We start from the raw sequence: 19,833 nt of genomic DNA on the forward strand, positions 1-19,833 counted from the left end.
TGATGATGGATACATTCATATTCAAAATCTTGTAGTGTCTTTTTTTGTCACTTCTTTCCCATATTTCTTATTTACTTACACATCCATCCATTCGTTACTTACAGGTAAACAAGTTAAACTGTTTTCCATTGCCCAATCTAGAAAACTTCATAACTAGATATGAATAGAATTTGCCTCATTGAATAATGAAAAAACAAAGAAACAAAAGAAAGAAAAAAAAACACTTGTGTGACATTCTTTCGGCCCATTTGAACAATACAAACAATAAAAATAGACCAGGTGCGTTTGAAAAATAGATTTATTGCAGTTATACAAACAGCTTGGATACATACAGGACCATGTAGACCTGGTCTAAAAGCAGGACAATTTATAAGTTACAAATATTAGAAATCCTCTTTTATAGAGTGGTAATGTAAGAAAAAAATATCTACTTACTTGATTTGTTCAGTAATGATTAAAAAAAATGGGTTTAAGATTTATACATAATTAGATATAGATATTAAAGGTAAATATATACATTCATTCTCGCACAATAACAAATAAACTAAACAAATAGCAATTATGATCACTTATCTATGTGTACATGACAATGTTTGTGCATTTTTCAGTTCATTGTTATTCTATTTTAATTTACCCTTCATAAAGAGTCTTTAGAGCGATTAGTACGGTACTCTCATACCAACATTTGAAACGTAAATATATTAAAATCATACAGCAGGCAGAAAACAAAGAAAAGCAGCAGAAAGGTTTTATGTGGGGACATTCGCCTCATGTTCCATGCCTTCATAAACATCTTCATCATCAACTGAGAGGGTTTGCGTGCCAATGTTTCCCATGGCAAAGTTGATGAAAACCTGTGGAAGAAGGAAAAAGTGGACACATTTTTCTTAGATTCTTCAAGTCTGTACATAATAGATAATTGACATGAAAGCTACCCATCAACTTTCTCCTGCTCTGGTACGGCTCACAGCTTCAAACCTCAAAGCCCAACAAGGCCAAAGTGAAGTATCAGTAGTGGCTGAATATATGAAGCGTGTGGATTCTCTCTCTAACACATATCCAGTTTACTTTCCCTCCAGCATATCCTCTCTGCCTCTCTGCTATTTTCAATATTCTGTCTTTCACTATATTCAGCTTCTGTCCCTGCTTCCCCTCTCACCCTTTCCTTTCATTTACTCTCTCATATCCTGTCTTTTCCTCTTCATTTCTTTCTGTCCCTCGCTGCCAACTTCCTTCCCTGATATAAAAAAAAATACCTCACACTTGTCCCCCCTCACTCACAGCCCTCTTTCACTCTCTCACCTCATCCAGTGTGGTCTGGCTCACGGAGAAGTGCTTGATCCCCTGAGTGCTTTTGATGGACTCCAGCTGGTTGAAGATGTCAGCCACCCCACCAGGAGCAAACGGTACATGGTACTCCACCATGGCAGAGTGCTGGTCCTGCATGTTTGGAGAGAATCACCATTTAAGTTTGGGAAAAATCAGCATTAGCCTTGGTGTACTCGTCTTGAATATTGTTCAACTATATGGTCTGCTGCAAATAAAACAGATATAACAAGGCTATAAACTAAACAATGTGACCCGCCTTGTATTAAAGTGTCCTCACTTTACTAGTGTTAAAGAAAGGCATTGTACCTTGTCTTGGCCTATGCTCCAAGACAAAATACAATACAACCAATTATTATTTTTAAAGAAAATAATCCTGGCCGGTAAATATTAGATATGTAAACCAAACACGCTCAATCTACGAGGCGTGCTTCTAGTCATGATTTGGTCATTAATCAGCCTAGAACTAATTTACTACAAAGGTCTGTCTTATTTCGATCATCTCAACTATGGAATAAACTGCCTAAAAACTGAGGAACTCAACAAATTTGCATGTATATATATATCAAAAATAAATAAATAAGAACCCTGTTGTACATGTGAGATCGAGACATACATTGTTCTATCACCATTTTTATTATTGCACTTGTATTTGTATATAATCTATTTTATTCTCTTTTCTCTATTGTATATTTATTGTAAATAGGTTGCTGCTTTTAATTAAGGACCCTGGGAAGACTAGCAATCACTATGGTGTAAGCTAATGGGGATCCCATTAAACAATAAACAATAACATTAACTACAACACAAAATATCACAAAATGCTTCTGAAGTGCATTTTAGTTTTAATATTTTAATATGTAGTTAAAACAATGTCAGTTGACAAATTTAACCAGTGTTCATGTGAGAATTTACTTTTCATAAATCCACCAGCATTTATTTATTTGTTTGTTTTTCGATTAGCAGGATTACATCAAAAGTACTAAACAGATTTTGACAAAAGTTTAACCAAAGATAGACCTTACGCTAGTGCTGTGCGATATGGAGGAACATTTATCACAATATAGTTAAGCTATACAAATTTATTTGTATAGCGCATTTCATACTCAAGGCAACTCAATGTGCTTTACATGATAAAACATTCAATTGTTTAAAATCAATAAGAACATTTAAAATCATCAGTAAAATCAATTAAAATCATCAGTAAAATCATCATGACATCAACAACATGACTAAAAATCTCTCTCTCAATCATACGCAGTAGAGAAAAAAAAGTGCCTTTAACTTTGATTTAAAAATGTTCACATTGGATGCTGACTTCAGCTCTGCTGGCAGTTTGTTCCACTTCTTTGCAGCATAACAACTAAAAGCAGCATCACCATGTTTACTGTGAGCTCTGGGCTCCACTATCTGACCTGTGTTCATAGATCTGAGAGACCTGCTGGGTTCATACCTGACTAACATGTCACTGATGTATTCTGGACCAAACCCATTCACAGATTTATACACGAGCAGCAGAACTTTAAAGTCTATTCTGAGGCTGACTGGGAGCCAGTGTAAAGACTTTAAAACTGGAGTAATGTGCTCTGACCTCTTTGTTCTGGTTAAGACCCGAGCTGCAGCGTTCTGAACCAGCTGTAGCTGTTTGATGCTCTTTTGGGGGATTCCTGTCAGAAGACCATTACAATAGTCCAGTCTGCTGGAGATAAAAGCATGGACCAGTTTCTCCTGATCTTTCTGAGCCATTAAACCTTTCACTCTGGAGATGTTCTTTAGGTGGTAGAAGCTGTTTTTCTGATAGATTTGATCTGACTGCTGAATGTAAGATCTGAGTCAATCAGAACACCAAGGTTTTTGACTTGGTCTTTAGCTTTTAAAGATCGAGACTCAGATACTTGCTGACAGCAGTCCTCTTTTCCTTGTTACCAAAGACAATCACCTCCATCTTGTCATGGTTTAGTTGAAGGAAGTTTTCACTCATCCAGCAGTTTACTTTTTCTAAACAGTCACACAACACCTCAATGGGACCATAGTCATCTGGGTTCAGTGATAGATATAGTTGTGTGTCATCTGCGTAGCTCTGATAATCAACCTTACAGTTCTGTAAAATTTGTCCTAAAGGAAGCATATAAAGGCTAAACAGAAGAGGTCCAAGAACAGATCCCTGAGGAACCCCACAGGACATTGGTAATCTGTCAGATTCAAAGTTTCCAATGCTTACAAAATAGCTTTGCTCCTCCAAGTATGACTTAAACCATTGCATTACTTTTCCATTTAGTCCAACCCATGTTTGCAATCTGTGCAACAAAATTGTATGGTCTACAGTGTCAAATGCAGCACTTAGATCCAACAGAATGAGAACAGATACTTTTCCTGAATCAGTGTTCAACCTTATGTCATTGATCACTTTGATAAGAGCAGTTAATTTATATCCTGATAACAATATAGTGTTGTGATTTGTAAATTTGAAAAATCCCGATCTCTCTTCATTCTATTTGTTTCCCTTATATAATTATGGTGATGTTTGTTTGTTTGCCACTTGTAAAATTGTATTTTGGTATATCTTGACTGTAAATTGGTGTTTTTTTTTTTTTAAAACCATTTGTAAGACTTTTTAGGGTGAAATGAAGAGTTTATGTTGTTAATTATTATAATGATAAGCTAGGTAAAAGGATTTATGGATGGGGGTGATTAAATATGTACTTCCTCCCACTCATTTTAAGAAATGTAAATTGAACTGCGAAATTGTGTTGAGAATCTTTTTGTTTTCTTAGTTTTTTTAAATAACATTCTGTTTACATGTTTGGAATAAATAATAAAATCAATTAATCAATTGTCAAAATTTCATTACATTATTAAATTTGTTATAGTTTTGTCAAATTGGTTTCTCAATTGCCCCACCAAGTTTCCTTTTGATAAGAATTGCACATTTCATGGCAATTTTTTTTAAAAATGGCGGTGCCCATACATTTGGACCTTCTGTATTATTATTAATGGGAAAATAAATCTTCCAAGCTTTTAAAGTGTGAATAATTATGGTACCATGATCAGCATCACTGATTCTAGACATTACTGTTGACTTAACTGACTCTCCTTAGTAAGAACAGGTCTATTACATATAGTTATCTACCACGATCCCTCATGAGTCATTCATCTTACCTATATTTTTAGGTAAGAGAAATTATGGCTACTTATAGCTTAAGATGCTAAAAGTTTCTTCCAGAAGTCGGTGCAGCTAAAAGCGTAAGGGAAAATTAATAGAAGCATCACTGCAAACTGTCTATTGTTGTTGTTCCCCCCCCGCCCCCAGATTGGTAAATAAGCTACTGTGCGGTTAACATTTACCTTTTAAAGACTGTGCATTAGTGATGGCATTCAAAAAGAAAAAAAAAATGCTTTAAATGCAGCAGGGCATCTACAGGTAAGTGCTTCTTGGTAAATGGTTCGCGACATTTTGTGTTAGTGGTTTATTTTGAATGGTACAAAAGTTAGGCTAAAGTTAGCACATATGGAACAACTTCCATGATGATTATTATTATACATTATTATTCTCTTTTTCTGCACAAGTACCTTGAACAGCTTTGAATAGCTGAAAGAGCTCACCTTAAGGTAAGTGGTGGGAAATCTGCGCTGCATGAAGTCAGTGATGGCCTCTGCATCACGGGAGGCCTCAGCCAAGTACATCTTCACAGTGAACCCACTGCCAAACCTGAACAATGGAGATTTTACAAATAAAGCTGTGTTACTGCTTGCTGAGGGAGGTGAAGAAGTAAAGTGCAATCCATGTGTCGAGGGAGCCAACTTTCTTTTAAGTACAAATGTGCCTTCTGCAGCACAAAAGAGCACGACGGGCAGGGAGAGCGGCTTGGGAGGGAGGCATAGACCAGAAGAGGAGAGTGGTAATGGGTAGATGGGTAATTGAGCTGAGGTCACTAACCTGTTCTTAATGTGCTGCAAGGAGCCCAGGCATTGGAACTGGCCTTTCACCATGATGGCAAGACGACTGCACAGTGCCTCACACTCCTCCATGCTACAGAGGCAAAAAAAGACAGGGAGAAATGTCACACAGCACTTTTAAGAAGAGCATATTTGTTTTTAATCCATCTATTAGATCAGTCGTTCTCAAACTTTTTTGGATGGTGACCCTATGTTGATGTCATGAGTTACTGACGACCCTAAATACTCTTATTTTCCTATAAATAGTTTTTGATCATATTTGTTATACTGTGTAACAAATACAAAGTAGTAAGGATTAGTGCACAAACACACACGATGCATCAGCTCAGACATTTTATGTATTAACTCTTCTTTATTCTGCATTTTATTTAAAGATAAATATTTGAGAAAGTGAAAGTATACTATAGAATACAATTGTTTAAGATTGTGTGTTGTGGTTTAATTTGAAAAATAATAACATTTAAATACATTTAAATATTTTTTTTATCAGTATTTTTTTTTTTTAATCAATAACATGACATTTCAGGCAGGTGACCCTACATGGGGCCACAACTCCAAGGTTGCAAACCACTGATTTAATCCATATTAGATGGATAAACACATCAATATATAAAAAAGATTCATTACAGCAGCAGCACAAAAAAAAGAAAAAGAAACACCAATATCACAATACTATAAACAAGAGAGAGCAAGCAATAGGACCATGAGAGTTGTCAAATCTTAAATATTCACTTTTTACATAAAAACATAAAAAATAATTATTTTACATCTAGAAGAAGACGACATAGGCAGACATGGAAACTGTGTTTTCTCATTAGATAAATAGACACCAAACAACTAAACAAATGTGTAAAAACTATGCACAAATGCATGACTTGATAATTACAAGTGTATGTATTATAATGAGTAATTTACTTGCAAGGACTTCATTGAATTTTAGCTAAATGTAATCTGCATTTATTCAGTTTACCTATGAGAAGTGAGCACGACGGCACATTTTCCTTTCACTTCTTCAGATATTATCTTCCACAGATGACGTTTTGTGCGAGGGTCCATTCCAGAACTTGGCTCATCCTTTGGAGATAAAAAAACCCCCCAAAAATTAAATTAAAAAGTTAGCAACATGGTGGAATCAGGATAAAACAATAAAGGAAGGAGAAAGGAAACTATTGACAGTGGTAAGGAACAGTCGAATAAAAAGAGATGCATGAATCAGAATCACAATTACTTTAATAATCCCAGGAGGAAATTACTTTTGTTACGGAGGCTCCAAGTAGAAATTATAATAAGGTGAAAAGAAACACTAACAAAGGATACATGCATGATTAAAAAGTAAAAAGTAAAGTAGACTTTGATTATATTAACACAAGAATAATGATTAAATATTAAAGAAGGATTAAATACAAGTACAAATATGCATGCATGAGAAAAAGATTCACGGTAAGATTAGAAAATGAATTAGTTAAAAGAGAAATGCAAATGAAGCCAACAGTTGAGATTAGGAGAGAAATTGTAATAATAATAATAATAATATATATATATATATATATATATATATATATATATATATATATATATATATATAATGAAAGATACTGGAAGACCAGCTTTAACTAAGTTTGAGAGAATGGATTAATTGATCACAAGAATTCAGTTAAATCTTTATGATCAATGCTGCAAAAATATTTTCATGAGCATCGCTGCACCACCAGCTTGAATATATCAGGTTAGCCTGCAGAGAACATGTGATGTGAGCCCTCACCAATAGAAGGATTTGTGGGTGTCCGATCAGAGCTAGCGCAGTGGAGAGCTTCCTGCGGGTGCCGCAGCTGTAACTATCTGTAACAACTTTTCGGTGGTAGTTCAGTTCCAGTCTCTTCAGAAGATAATTCACTGCCTACAAAGTAAACATGGAGGGGATAACAGAGGAAAAAAGTGTAAAATAAACTGAAAAAAATACAATTTCCATTAGAAGTCAATGAGCAGAACACAGTGTACAAATGTATTGTTTGAGGTCTTTAAATCACGTGTCAAACTCAAGGCTCAGGAGCCAAATCCGACCCTTACGAGCATCCGATTCGGCCCGCAGAAGAAAGTGAAAATGACAGAGAAAACATGGCTAATTGTGCAAATTACCAAATAATTAAGTTGTAAAAATAACTCTAAATTTTTCCAAAATCCATACAATATTTCACAAGTTATTACACAAAATCTCACCAAATTAAATAAAAATTGGTCAAAAAAATATACAAATCAATAGACATTTAAGTATCTGTCACTTATTGCTTAGATATTATTGATACCTTCCATACTTTATGTCTAAACTGAAAGTACAAATTTGGGCACATCAAATCAAATCAATCTTTATTTGTCACTGCACATGTTACAGAGCAACAGAGCAACGAAATAACATTTCAGTTTCATCCTGTCCAAGAAACATGAAAAGCCAATCACATATAACATGGGAGGAGCCCCGTATTTCTTAGATGAGAAGTGGAAACAGGAGGTAAGTAGAGAGGAAAAAAAGGTAGGTCCCAAACTATGCCACTTTAGTATGGGGGCACAGTGTGAGATTGGGAAAAAAAAACTCTTCAGCACATAGAAGCACAAAAAAAAACACAATTACAACAGAATTCAAAGACACAGCACATAGCGGGCGAGGGGGAGGGGACTTGTAGAGGGGAGGATTGCAGCCAACCACTGGGGGAGCGGGCAAGCAGCTGCACAAGTGCATCGCCTCATGCTGCCACTAATTTCAATCAATCAATCAATCTTTATTTGTATAGCGCCAAATCATAACCAATGGTATCTCAAGGCACTTTACAGTAGAGCAGTCTTAAGGACGGACTCTTCATTTTATGGATACACACATATGCATATATACGTATATACACATACATATGTATCCCACACCCAACATGAATTCATCATGGCGGCAAGGAAAACCTTCTGTTAAGCAGCAGGAACCTTGTGTGGATCCCATTCCTATGATGAACAGCCATCCACGTTATGCTGTGTTGGGTGTGTGCAGAGAAAAGGGTGGAGACAGAGCCGCTGAGTCTCTGTAACTCCACACTGAGGATCCCACGGACCTGCAAGACAAAAGCCAGAAGGAGTACAGGAGCAAACACACAAGGGAGTAAGCAGACATAGAGGGAGTGTTTGAAAGAGGAATGGGACCCTCTCCGGTCCCTCTCTAACCTAAATGACCTCTCTCTTAACGCCCTCTCCAACCTCTCTCCAACCGAGCATGCCAGACCCCCCCCCCCCGGCAGTCTATGCCTATTGCATCTTAATTATGAGCTATGAGCTGGTTCCTAACTAAAAGCTTTATCAAAGAGGAATGTTTTGAGCCTAACCTTAAAGGTAGAGAGGGTGTCTGCCCCCCGAACCGTGGTTGGTAGATGGTTCCAGAGAAGTGGGGCCTGATAACTGAAAGCTCTTCCTCCTATACTACTTTTAGAGATGAATGGAACAACGAGTAGTCCAGCATTTTGAGAGCGTAGTGTTCTGGGGGGATTGTATGGCACTACAAGCTCCTTGAGATAGACTGGTGCCTGTCCATTTAGGGCTTTATAAGTGAGAAGAAGAATCTTGAATTCTATTCTATATTTTATGGGAAGCCAATGCAGAGAGGCTAATACAGGAGTAATGTGATCTCTTCTCCTAGTTTTAGTCAGTACACGTGCTGCAGCATTTTGAACCAGCTGAAGTGTCTTAAGCGACTTGCTCGGGCAGCCTGCTAAAAGAGAATTACAATAATCCAGTCTAGAGGTAACAAAAGCATGGACTAGTTTTTCGGCGTCGCCCTGAGACAGGATAGATCTGATTTTAGCAATGTTACGGAGATGAAAGAAGGCAGTTCTTGAAGTTTGTTTTATGTGAGAGTTGAAGGATAAATCCTGATCAAATAGAACCCCAAGGTTTCTAACAGTTGTGCTTTGTGCCAGAGTAATGCCATCTAGGGCAGTTAGGCTAGCATAGGTTTCTCTAAGGTGTCGCGGGCCCAGTACAATGACCTCAGTCTTGTCTGAGTTGAGAAGAAGAAAATTTTGGTCCATCCAGGCCCTAATGTCCTTTAGACAGGCCTCAAGTTTAGATAGCTGATTTGTCTCACCTGACTTCATTGATACATACAGTTGGGTATCATCAGCATAGCAGTGAAAGTTAACAGAGTATTTTCTCATAACATTACCAAGGGGGATCATATAGATACAGAAGAGGATTGGACCTAGCACAGAGCCCTGAGGAACCCCGTAGCTTACTTTAGTGTACACAGAAGACTTATTATTCACGTGTACAAACTGGTACCTATCAGATAGGTAGGACTTAAACCAGTTTAGGGCAGTCCCTGTGATTCCAAGTAATTTCTCTAATCTCTCTAGTAGAATATAGTGATCTATAGTGTCAAAAGCTGCACTAAGATCTAATAAAACCAGCACTGAGAGTCGTCCTTCATCTGAAGCCCAGAGTAGATCATTAGTTACTTTAACTAAAGCAGTCTCTGTGCTGTGTTGAGCTCTAAAGCCTGACTGGAAGTCCTCGAACAGGCTGTTGTTTTGAAGAAATTCACAGAGCTGAGCTGCCACAACTTTCTCAAGAATCTTTGAAATAAAAGGAAGATTAGATATAGGCCTGTAGTTTGCTAAAGTGCTGGAATCAAGAGTAGGTTTTTTGAGAAGGGGTTTGATTACAGCTACTTTAAAGGACTGTGGCACGTAGCCTATTGATAGGGATATATTTATTGTCTCCAACAAAGATGGGCAGACTAGGGGAACAACTTCTTTAAACAGCTTAGTTGGGATCGGATCTGAAAGGCAGGTCGATGGTTTGGAGGATGAAATAATAGAGTTAAGTTCCTGAAGTCCTATATGTGTGAAACAGTTTAGGTTAGGCCTATTTACATTTAATGGTACAGCAGGCCCAGGTGAAGGCAGGGAGTGGCTAATTTTATCTCTAATCTTGTGAATTTTATCGTTAAAAAATGTCATAAAGTCCTCACAGCTGAGGGCTAGAGGAATCATGGGCTCAATAGAGCTCTGACTTTGTGTTAACCTGGCTACAGTGCTGAAAAGGTACCTCGAATTATTTTTATTTTCTTCAATTAGTGAGGAGTAGTATGTAGATCGACTATGTCGTAAGGCTGTCATGTATTTACTATGGCTTTCTTGCCAAAGTATTCGTGACTCCTCTGTTTTATTGGAGCGCCACATTCTCTCTAATTTACGGGTTGTTTGTTTGAGTGTGTGAGTTTCAGAGCTAAACCACGGAGCTTTCCTCTGACGTTTAATAGTTTTTTCCCTCAATGGGGCAATTGAGTCCAAGGTGGATTTTAGTAGGCTAGCAGAGCTATCGACAAGCAGATCCAGTTGAGAGGGGTTATAATTAATATCATAGTTATTTATTGGATGGTGCACTGAGTTTAAGGCAGCAGGAATGGCCTCTTTAAATTTAGCCACAGCACTGTTGGATAGATTTCTACTTGTAACTATTTTATTGCACAGTGCGAGATCCTCTAGGATAATGTTAAAAGATATTAAAAAGTGATCTGATAGCAGAGGATTTTCAGGGTAGACTTTTAGTTCATTAATATCAAGGCCATATGTTAGAACAAGATCAAGAGTATGATTTAAACGATGAGTAGCTTCATTAATAGTTTGAAAAAAGCCAACTGAGTCTATTAGGGACATAAAGGCTGAGCTCAGGCTATCACTATCTTTGTCCACATGGATATTAAAATCTCCTACTATCAGTATTTTATCAGAACTGAGGACTAAGTTTGATATAAACTCAGAGAATTCTGATAGAAATTCAGAATAAGGGCCTGGAGGACGGTAAATTATCGCAAATAAGACTGGCTGGCAGGTTTTTGATTCGATATGAGATAAATTTAGAACCAGGCTTTCAAAGGAAGTGAAACTGGCCTTTGGTTTAGGATAGATTAGGAGAGAGGAATGATAAATAGCTGCTACACCACCTCCACGGCCTATGTCTCGTGGCATATGAGTATTTAAATGACTGGGAGGAGTGGCTTCATTTAAACTAACATATTCATCTTGATACAGCCATGTTTCAGTTAAACAGAATAAATCAAAGTTATTTTCTGAGATAAGGTCATTTACTAGTAGAGATTTGGATCTCAGTGATCTAATATTTAATAGAGCACATCTAATGGTTTTATGTTTTGGTGTTTCTAGATTTGAGATTTTAATTTTTTTCAGATTTTTATAATTGATAGCTCTTTTATTTGATTTTATGTTAAAATCATTGTGAAATATGGGTCGGGGGACTGACACCGTCTCCATAAAATAATATTCATCACCATCACAACAGTTGTCATGGCGATGAACACAGCTATCCTGATAGCAATGGGAGGGAAACTGTCCTAAGGCAAGCGCAGAGGGGCGTGGAGGACTCCCCCTCTGTAACATGGTCTCATTCATGAGATGTCATAAATGTGCCATGTTTTCTGATAGTAGAGATGCTCCCTCCAATGCCATTGATGTTGAAATGGTTCGTTTTCCTGCCTAAAACCTACAGCCCTCTTGTGATCGAACTGGTCCGTATTTGGCCCTTGAACTAAAAATGAGTTTGACACCCCTGCTTTAAATCATACCCAGAAAGGCTATTATCATAAAGCTGTGTTTAATATTTAACCTATTTGTCAAGAAACAATAAAATGCACAATCCATAAACGTGCCATCATCTCATTCAGGAGTCAATATGCCAAATGATCCTTGGCAATATGATAGCAGAGAAATCACAAAACAATTCTAATAAATAATGTGTTTTTACCTTCTGCTGCACAAATAGATAAAATCACACATTAGATACGAGTGTTATTTGATGAAAACAAACTGTATCTGAAATCCTGAAAAGAAAAGTCACCTTTTTTATCTATTTAATCTCTCGGTAGTCATTTCAGCTTTGTGAACCCCTCCGAGTTTCTTTATGGAAGAAAATGATGGTTTTACGAGGGTGAAACATAATGGAGACTCAGCCTGCTTTTTATCAGCTAGTTGATATTTACATTCTATTTGTAATCGCCTGCTCCTTTTCTGTGCCGCACCAGCAAGCTGCTGAGTAATTTATTTATTGGTCTCCCTTCGATGCATATTTAATCGTGTTTATACAACAATGACGACCTTACTCCATAACCTCACACTTGGGTTTTGGTAAACTGATACCTCATTATTACTAATGGTGTATGTTTTATTTTGGGTCAGATCTCCTGTGTAAAAGTTAAAGCTGGAGAAAAAAAGAGCAAACGCGTTAAAAGGACTGTTTGCGTTACGTTGGGTGTTTGACAGACACAATCCTGATTGTGTAGTAACATTTGCCTTTAGTAAACCTTTAGTAAATCTGGCCCATAGTGTATTCCTCATATATTCATAAATCAATTAATCAATAAATAATTTGCTGGGAAAAAAAGATGGAAGCTCAAAAGTTTGTTTTGATCTGTTCTGCAAACATGGAAACTCCATTTCTTGATATTTTCAAAAATTGTTCGCGCATTGCATTATGGGATGTGTAGTCCCGTAGACAAATGCATAGTGCAAGTGTTTTTACTTTATTCTTAGCGTGATTCATTGTGTTTATCCCAAAGTGACTTCCTAATCTGGTATCTGGTGTTTTCACAGACTGAAAGTCATGGCAAAAAATTAACGGATGACTAATTTAGTGCTTACATGGAAAGAACTGAATCTGGAAAAAGCCAAAATTAAATGTCTCGTGGAGTGAAGTGATATCACGGGGAATACTGGGTACAAAGGAGAACAAACAAAAAAAATGAGTGAATCACTGTCCTAATTGTCTGACAAAGAAATACAAGAAATCATTGTAAGAATGAAGTAAAAACACTTCTATGCATCTGTTTATGGGACTCCACATCCCACAATGCAATGCACCAAACCTTTTATTAAATGTCAATAAGAGAGTGTTTACAGTGGGAATCAAAACAAACTTTCGCGCAGCAATTTCAACGAAATGAGTTTTGAAAAACTTAAGAATATGTTTGGGTAAGTAATTGGTTCTGTGTTTGTGCTCTAAATCCAAGGATGGTGTTGCTGGGAGATAAATCTATGTAACCTTTAAGTTTTGGATAAAATATCAGATTTGTTAAAATGGCTTTGATAGCTGCCCTAAAATGAAAAAGTGTTGCACCTCCATGCTATTATATGTGATTGAATGAGCTGTCATCTTATAAATATTGTACAACTTAAAAAGAAAATCTGGGAGCTTTTGATGAGGTATGGGGCAATTTCCTTGCCCTCGTGCATAAGAATGAGGTGGACTGAATTTATTTAATGTATTTTTGTTGTTGCTTTTTGGGGGCGTGTTTATGCAAATGCATTTGTATGTGTATTATATACATATCTGTTTATTTGTTTTTTGGTTTATTGACTGATTGTACCCTTCCTGTTGATATGTGGGGGATAAGGGGTGGGGTGGTGGGGGATTATGAAATTTTCAGAACATTATTATTGTTTCTGTAAATACCGCTATAATTAATAAAAAATATGACATGTCAAACTTTTACATCTTTTTTTCCAACATAAGATGATTTATTGATTTTGATTTATTGATCGATGAGGCCAACACTCTGTGTTCATCTGATAAAATATTTTAATCTCCAGCAGCTTTATTTATCCCTTGTCCACTAATTTAATGGTTTGCTGCACACATTTAAATATGAGCTTCTGAAATGATTTCATGCCTCAACCCAAACTTCATTTGAATTATCGTGTTGAAAACAAACCATTTTAGAACAAAAAGGTGTTTTTCCCCCCTCGTAAATGCCACTTTCTATCACCTTTGATGTAACAGCTCATTAAGCAGACAAAATCATGTCAATGTAAAATGACCCCAATAAGACTTGTCTCATTATGTACAGCGAGGGCAGTGACAGAGGGAGAGCACATAGGAGGAGGAGCGCTATATATAACCACATCTCTGTGAATTAGTTAATGCTGTGGCCATTACAACCATTGTTGTCACTACCCTGAGCAAAAAAAGAAAAGCTGTATACAACAGCAGGGATGGAGCTTTGTGCTTCACCATCTGTGTAGATATGTGTGGCTTTGTGTGCTCCGATGAACACAGTTTCATGTGTGTGCTCAAGGTTGATGGAAAATTGATCAAGACTGTCAAAAAGGATCAGTGTACTTTCACTTCTGTAGCTTAGGCTTGAAACAATGTTGAGAAAGAAAGGTTTGTTATTTTGTTTAGAAGAAACAATTGGTGTCCACCTCACGTCAGAATCATGCGTCAAAAGCAGGATTGATTACTTAGATGGAGAAATGGAAAGAATAGGGAACTGAGGTCATTATTAGCTTATCAATGGCCACGTTTACATGGGAGCTTTAATTCCTCTTTAATTCAGAATAAAAGCGAATCCTTTTCCAGTTCATTTTTCACTCAACGTCCTGTCTCGTGGAGAAAGAGCAGCTGTTGCATGAACCACTGGCTTTGATTGACCAAAGTAGACTTCTATCTCCCTTCTCCTGCTCCGCGGATGAAAGTGAAACCGTATGTTATTGACGAGCAGCTGCTTCAAAACTACAATCAAAATAAAAGTGAAAACAGCTCTCATGTGGTCTTTTATTTTGTAGCTGAAAAGAAAAGGTTTGTTGTGTGTTTTTTCCCAATAGACGTGAATACGTCACGTTCGCCCCGTCCAATCAGAACCCTTCCAAACCGCCAGACCGAAAGCGGAATTTAATAAAGCCGAATGAACCACGTAAACCTCAATTCGGAATTAGTATTTCCATGTAAACACAAAGCAGAACACTTTAATTCCGAATAATTTAATTCGTAATAACCAATTCCGAGTTAAAAGAACATCATGTAACCGTGGCCAATATGTCTTTATCTGACAAAGAATTATCATTTCCAGCAGCTTTAAATACAAATTTGCCTGCACTGAATTAAACACTGTCGGTTTGAAAGTCTAATCAAACGTAACTAAACTCTTGGTAAAGGCTGACGTGAGTCTAGGCTGGCAATCAAAAAAAATGTCTTGATTGTGGGAGGGGCTCCTGGATCAGTTAAGACACACCCCGTCTATACTATAAATTCTCCAAATATGCTAACTACCTCTATTCTCAGTTCTCTCAATCCAGAGTCCACAGGTGCTGGTTTTTACAGGATGGGCTTCAAAGCTAACGTTTGCACTGCTTGACTTGCCAATAAATGCCTTCCCATTTTGCAATTGTGCAGCTTTGCGTAGGCATCGTGTTCAGCGACTACTTTGCAGTCGCTCTGCTTGCATCAAGCATTTGCTAGGAGTCCTGCTGTGGGAGTATGCTTTTGAATTCAAATCAGATGGCGTGTCAACATGCAGAGTATGTTGTCACTTGCTAAAGGTTCAAAATGAAGCACAGGCGCTTCATAGTGAGCTTTTACTCACCCCATCAATCTGCCTTTTTGAGATTCCACGAATGCGAGCGTAAAAGTACAAGTGCTCCTCCCCGGTGAGCAGGTTGTCCAGGGCGTCCACCTGGGGGCAGTAGCCGATGTTAATTCCCTTGTTGCGGCACTCCATTATATCAACCAGTCGCCTGGGAAGGAAAAGAAATGGGAAAAACAAATCAAAACATAGCAAGGGATAGAATGTAATAACATAATAATGCTCAATATTTGTCAAGAAAGAATGTTTAATTCTTTGTGCAAACCACCATATTTTTTTTTACCTAATAATATCAATAAAATTAAAACCAATAATTCCAGCAAGTTAACTTTTTGAAATTATATGTTAAGATTTCATTTATTTAGGCAACGTTTTTCAGGAAATATACTTTTAAATTTACTTTGTTCTCCTGACATGTTTCGACTGCAACTGCCAGTCTTCCTCAGAGGCGTCTGCTGATCGCTTTGATGCGTTATTTTCCATGCTCCCATATGTGGGACTCTCTTCTCCAGAGACCAAGGGGTGACAGGGGGCGTGGCCAGCCTGACAGAACTTTCAAGTAGGCCACGCCCAGAAAGAACTCATAAAGACACATCAAAGTGATCAGCAGATGCCTCTGAGGAAGACTGGCAGTCGAAACATGTGAGGAGATCAAAGTAATTTTCAAAGTAAATTTCCTAAAAAATGTTTGTAACCTTAATCATTACTTTTTGCAGCAGTGATGTGATTACAATAATGTATGTGATTGTAGAAAACGGCAAAAACGTTCTTTAATCTGGAAATGTGATAAAACAATGTTCACGTTGCACTTTTTAAATTAATTATCTTCAAAAATCTTCTTTTGCTAAGTGCTATATTTGGAAAAAAATAAATCATGTTTTTTATTCATGCAGTATAAGGGCAACATTTTCTTTAGGAGCACATTTGTCCTGACAATACTTTTTAACAGTACATTTCCTGAAAAAAGTTGTCTGAATAAATGAAACCTTAGCATATTAAAATTAAAGCTAAACTGTGTCTTCTTGGTTCTTCTGAGAAGCATTTCTCATGAAGTCTATAAATATTTATGTCACGAGCTTGACACCCCCACATGCCCACTGTGCTGCCAAGATAAAAACGGTGGCCAAAAAACTAGTTTGGAAAACCAATTCTTCAATAAGAGAAGAGCGATATTAAGTGCCCCAACACACAAGTTAACATAAAAATAAAAAAACACCGTATTTGCATAATGTTCAGGTGTGGACCTTGAAATCACAGCTTACCCATCCCTGTCTCTGATCTGTGCTGTGCCATCTGTGGGGCTCACATCACCAGTCAGCATCTTGAAAGTGGTCGTTTTCCCTGCGCCGTTCTCTCCCAGAAGACCGAAACACTATAACAAAGGTAGAATAGAGTCATTTTTTTTTTCCAACTGTTTCAATTTGAGCAAGACACAAATGTTAAAAGATAACAGTGCCTCACATCAGAATTAATGGAAAAGGTAACAATTTAATCTTATAGTATACTGTATACTGTGAACTATTCATTCCTAATCTTAGCGCTTGAACATCTCAGTGATTTCTGAGTTTGTTTAAATTATTTTTTCAATATTTATACATTTTCTATTTATCAACATATATACAGTATATATATATATCATCGGGCCCAACCATAGTCTGTGATAACCACATTTATTTAATCATCTGAATAATATCCACTGTTATCAAGGAAGTTTATTATTATTTGTGCAATAGTATATGGTCATCTTAAAGATGTGAATCCTTGGTTTATTCAGAAATAAAATGGGTTAAAAATGACCAAAAAGGATGGAAATGGTGGTGAAATGGGTTTTTAAAAAACAGAAATGAGTTAAAGCAGAAGACAGACAGAAATACATGGTGGTTAAAATGGCAAATATAATCGTGGAATATGGTGAAAAGAGGTTAAAAGTGATTATAATGGGTCAACATATATGACATTAGGTGAGAAAAGTGGTGGACAGTGGTTATACGTGATGAAAATGTCTTGGAAGTGGAAAAAAATGTGCAGAAAAGTCAATGGAATTTGATGGAAAAGTGGCAGATATAGGACTAATGGAGAAAAATGCATTAAAAGGAGCAAAAATATGGCAAGAAAAAATTATGAAAATATGTTAAAATATGGCAAGTTTGGTGTCGCTGTAGAAAAAGGGTAAAATATAAGCAAAAATTGGCTCAAATTGTTAAAAAATATATTCTTTGTTTCTGGGAGGTATCTGGTGTCTTGTGACCCCAAATGGGGTCCTGACCCCAAGGTTGAGAACCTCTGTGTTAAATTTTGTCATAAATGATTATTTCCAGGTAACACGTTTCTCCGTACAGATTGCAGTTTCAAGCAGTTTGGTGAATTGAAGGTTGTGTGACATTTTAGTAAAACCTCTCAGCAATTGTCTGACATTTACATTTAGTTTTCATGTAAGTGACTCATTTAGTCGTGCAACATACTGTAAAAGACTGATGCATTATTGATGTTTAAAAGGTTCATACTACGAGACTTTACCTCTCCTGCAGGGATGCCAACAGACACCTTCTTCACAGCGTGGACCTTGTTCCTGAAGTTCTCGTATATCTTGGTGAGCTGGTTGACCTGCAGGACGTCTGAGGTGGCTGCTCCACTGGACACCCGCTGGTGTTCTGCCAAGACATCTTCATCCATGTCCTCACAAGCCACATTAGGCACAGTCTTTTTGCCTCGTATCAAGCCGCTATACAACAATGTGTTGAAACGGGAGTAATTACTATTTATTTTTAAGAAATAAAATAAAATAAAACAAAAATAAAAATAATGAAAAACATAAATAGTATGATAAAAATAAAAATACATGATCAAAAAATAAAATAAAATAAATGTAAAAATATAAATAAAATATATAAAATAAATCCTCTCCTCAACAAATTCAAATCGAGCAAAAAAAACACCAACAACTGAAGCCTGGAGAAATCCAACCGGACGGACTTGCCTGACTTTCCGTATTAGAAACTTGTTAAGCAGAAGACGCAGACTGAAGAAGACCAGCCCTTGGATTAAGGAGGAAATGAACATCAAGCCCAGAGCCTCAGTAGAGAAAGGATCCTTGTAAGCATCAATTCCATAACCACTCAGTAGTTGGACTTCGATGTTGTTCCTGGCTAGCTGCATTAGCCCATGCCCAAAGTTGAATTGAGGAAAGATGAGGAAGGCATGGCACAGCTTATGGAAAATGTCCACAATGGCCTGTGGGAGCAAGAGTAGGACATAAAGAAAAATTGGTAAGAAAATAAAAATACAAAACCTGAGCGTCAGCATGGCATCTTATTAGATTTTCTACAAGTTGAGATGGGAAATATTAAATGTTTGTTTCTCTCACTATTCTGAAACTCAATACCTCCATCGCCACAGGGACTGTGTTGATTTCATTGAACATTAAATAAACAGCTCAAATAGAGTTTCACTCATTTTACACAGATCTAAACATACGCCATTGTTGTATTCTGACCTCAGGGTTCCCCTGCGCAATTAGAGATATGAAGTGGAGCACAGCTGTAGACACGATGGTGTTGGTACTGATGAAGAGGTTGATGCAGATGTAGGTGATGAAGGCTGTCTCTGGATCCTTGAAGACACCAGACAGCAGATACATCCAAGGAAAGGTAGAAAACCTGTGGTGAAAATGACAACAAAACGTTTTCAGACACAGCTTTCAAAAAACGAACTAGTTTTTGATCATGTTTATTCAGGGTTCCTAAAGCTGTAGTCAAATTAAATTCAAGATTTTTTAAGACCTTTTATTGCCATTTAAAATTTAATTTAAGACTAACTTCACAGTCAATAAAATTGGGGGGAAAAACGCCACATTAATTACATAGGGTTAGGGTAAATCAAACACAAAAACACAAAAAATACACAAAATGACAGTAAAATACACACAAAAAACAGACTAAAATAAGCAAAATCACTCCAAAAACACAACAAAAGTAGCCAGAAATCTATAAAACAAAATCTTTGTTAGATAGGCAATTTTTGTCAAATTTACATTTTCCCATGTTGTTTATTTATTAAAAAACAAAACAAAACAATGCTACCATTTATTTTGAAACGTGAGACTAATTACAATAAAAAATCAAACTTATTATGTGTTAAAATTT

The 19,833-nt window shown here is 36.8% G+C and overlaps 1 protein-coding gene across 1 annotated transcript in view; it reads right to left on the minus strand.

Annotated features, from left to right (window-relative positions):
- Positions 1 to 280: 280 nt before the first annotated feature.
- The window catches only part of abca12 (ATP-binding cassette, sub-family A (ABC1), member 12), a 92,707-nt gene continuing 73,154 nt past the window's right edge, over positions 281 to 19,833 (minus strand). Inside the window, exons 61-71 of the mRNA XM_028435686.1 lie at positions 19,185 to 19,347; positions 18,669 to 18,922; positions 18,209 to 18,413; positions 16,954 to 17,063; positions 15,692 to 15,842; positions 7,046 to 7,180; positions 6,254 to 6,357; positions 5,264 to 5,356; positions 4,930 to 5,035; positions 1,303 to 1,440; positions 281 to 854 (exon numbers count right to left, since the gene is read on the minus strand). Of these exons, the coding sequence (XP_028291487.1) occupies positions 750 to 854; positions 1,303 to 1,440; positions 4,930 to 5,035; positions 5,264 to 5,356; positions 6,254 to 6,357; positions 7,046 to 7,180; positions 15,692 to 15,842; positions 16,954 to 17,063; positions 18,209 to 18,413; positions 18,669 to 18,922; positions 19,185 to 19,347 (1,564 nt within the window). The 3' untranslated portion in view covers positions 281 to 749. The remainder of the gene's footprint in view (positions 855 to 1,302; positions 1,441 to 4,929; positions 5,036 to 5,263; positions 5,357 to 6,253; positions 6,358 to 7,045; positions 7,181 to 15,691; positions 15,843 to 16,953; positions 17,064 to 18,208; positions 18,414 to 18,668; positions 18,923 to 19,184; positions 19,348 to 19,833) is intronic.

The sequence above is a fragment of the Gouania willdenowi genome, chromosome 21 (assembly GCF_900634775.1).
Source record: "Gouania willdenowi chromosome 21, fGouWil2.1, whole genome shotgun sequence".
Taxonomy (NCBI): Eukaryota; Metazoa; Chordata; class Actinopteri; order Blenniiformes; family Gobiesocidae; genus Gouania; species Gouania willdenowi.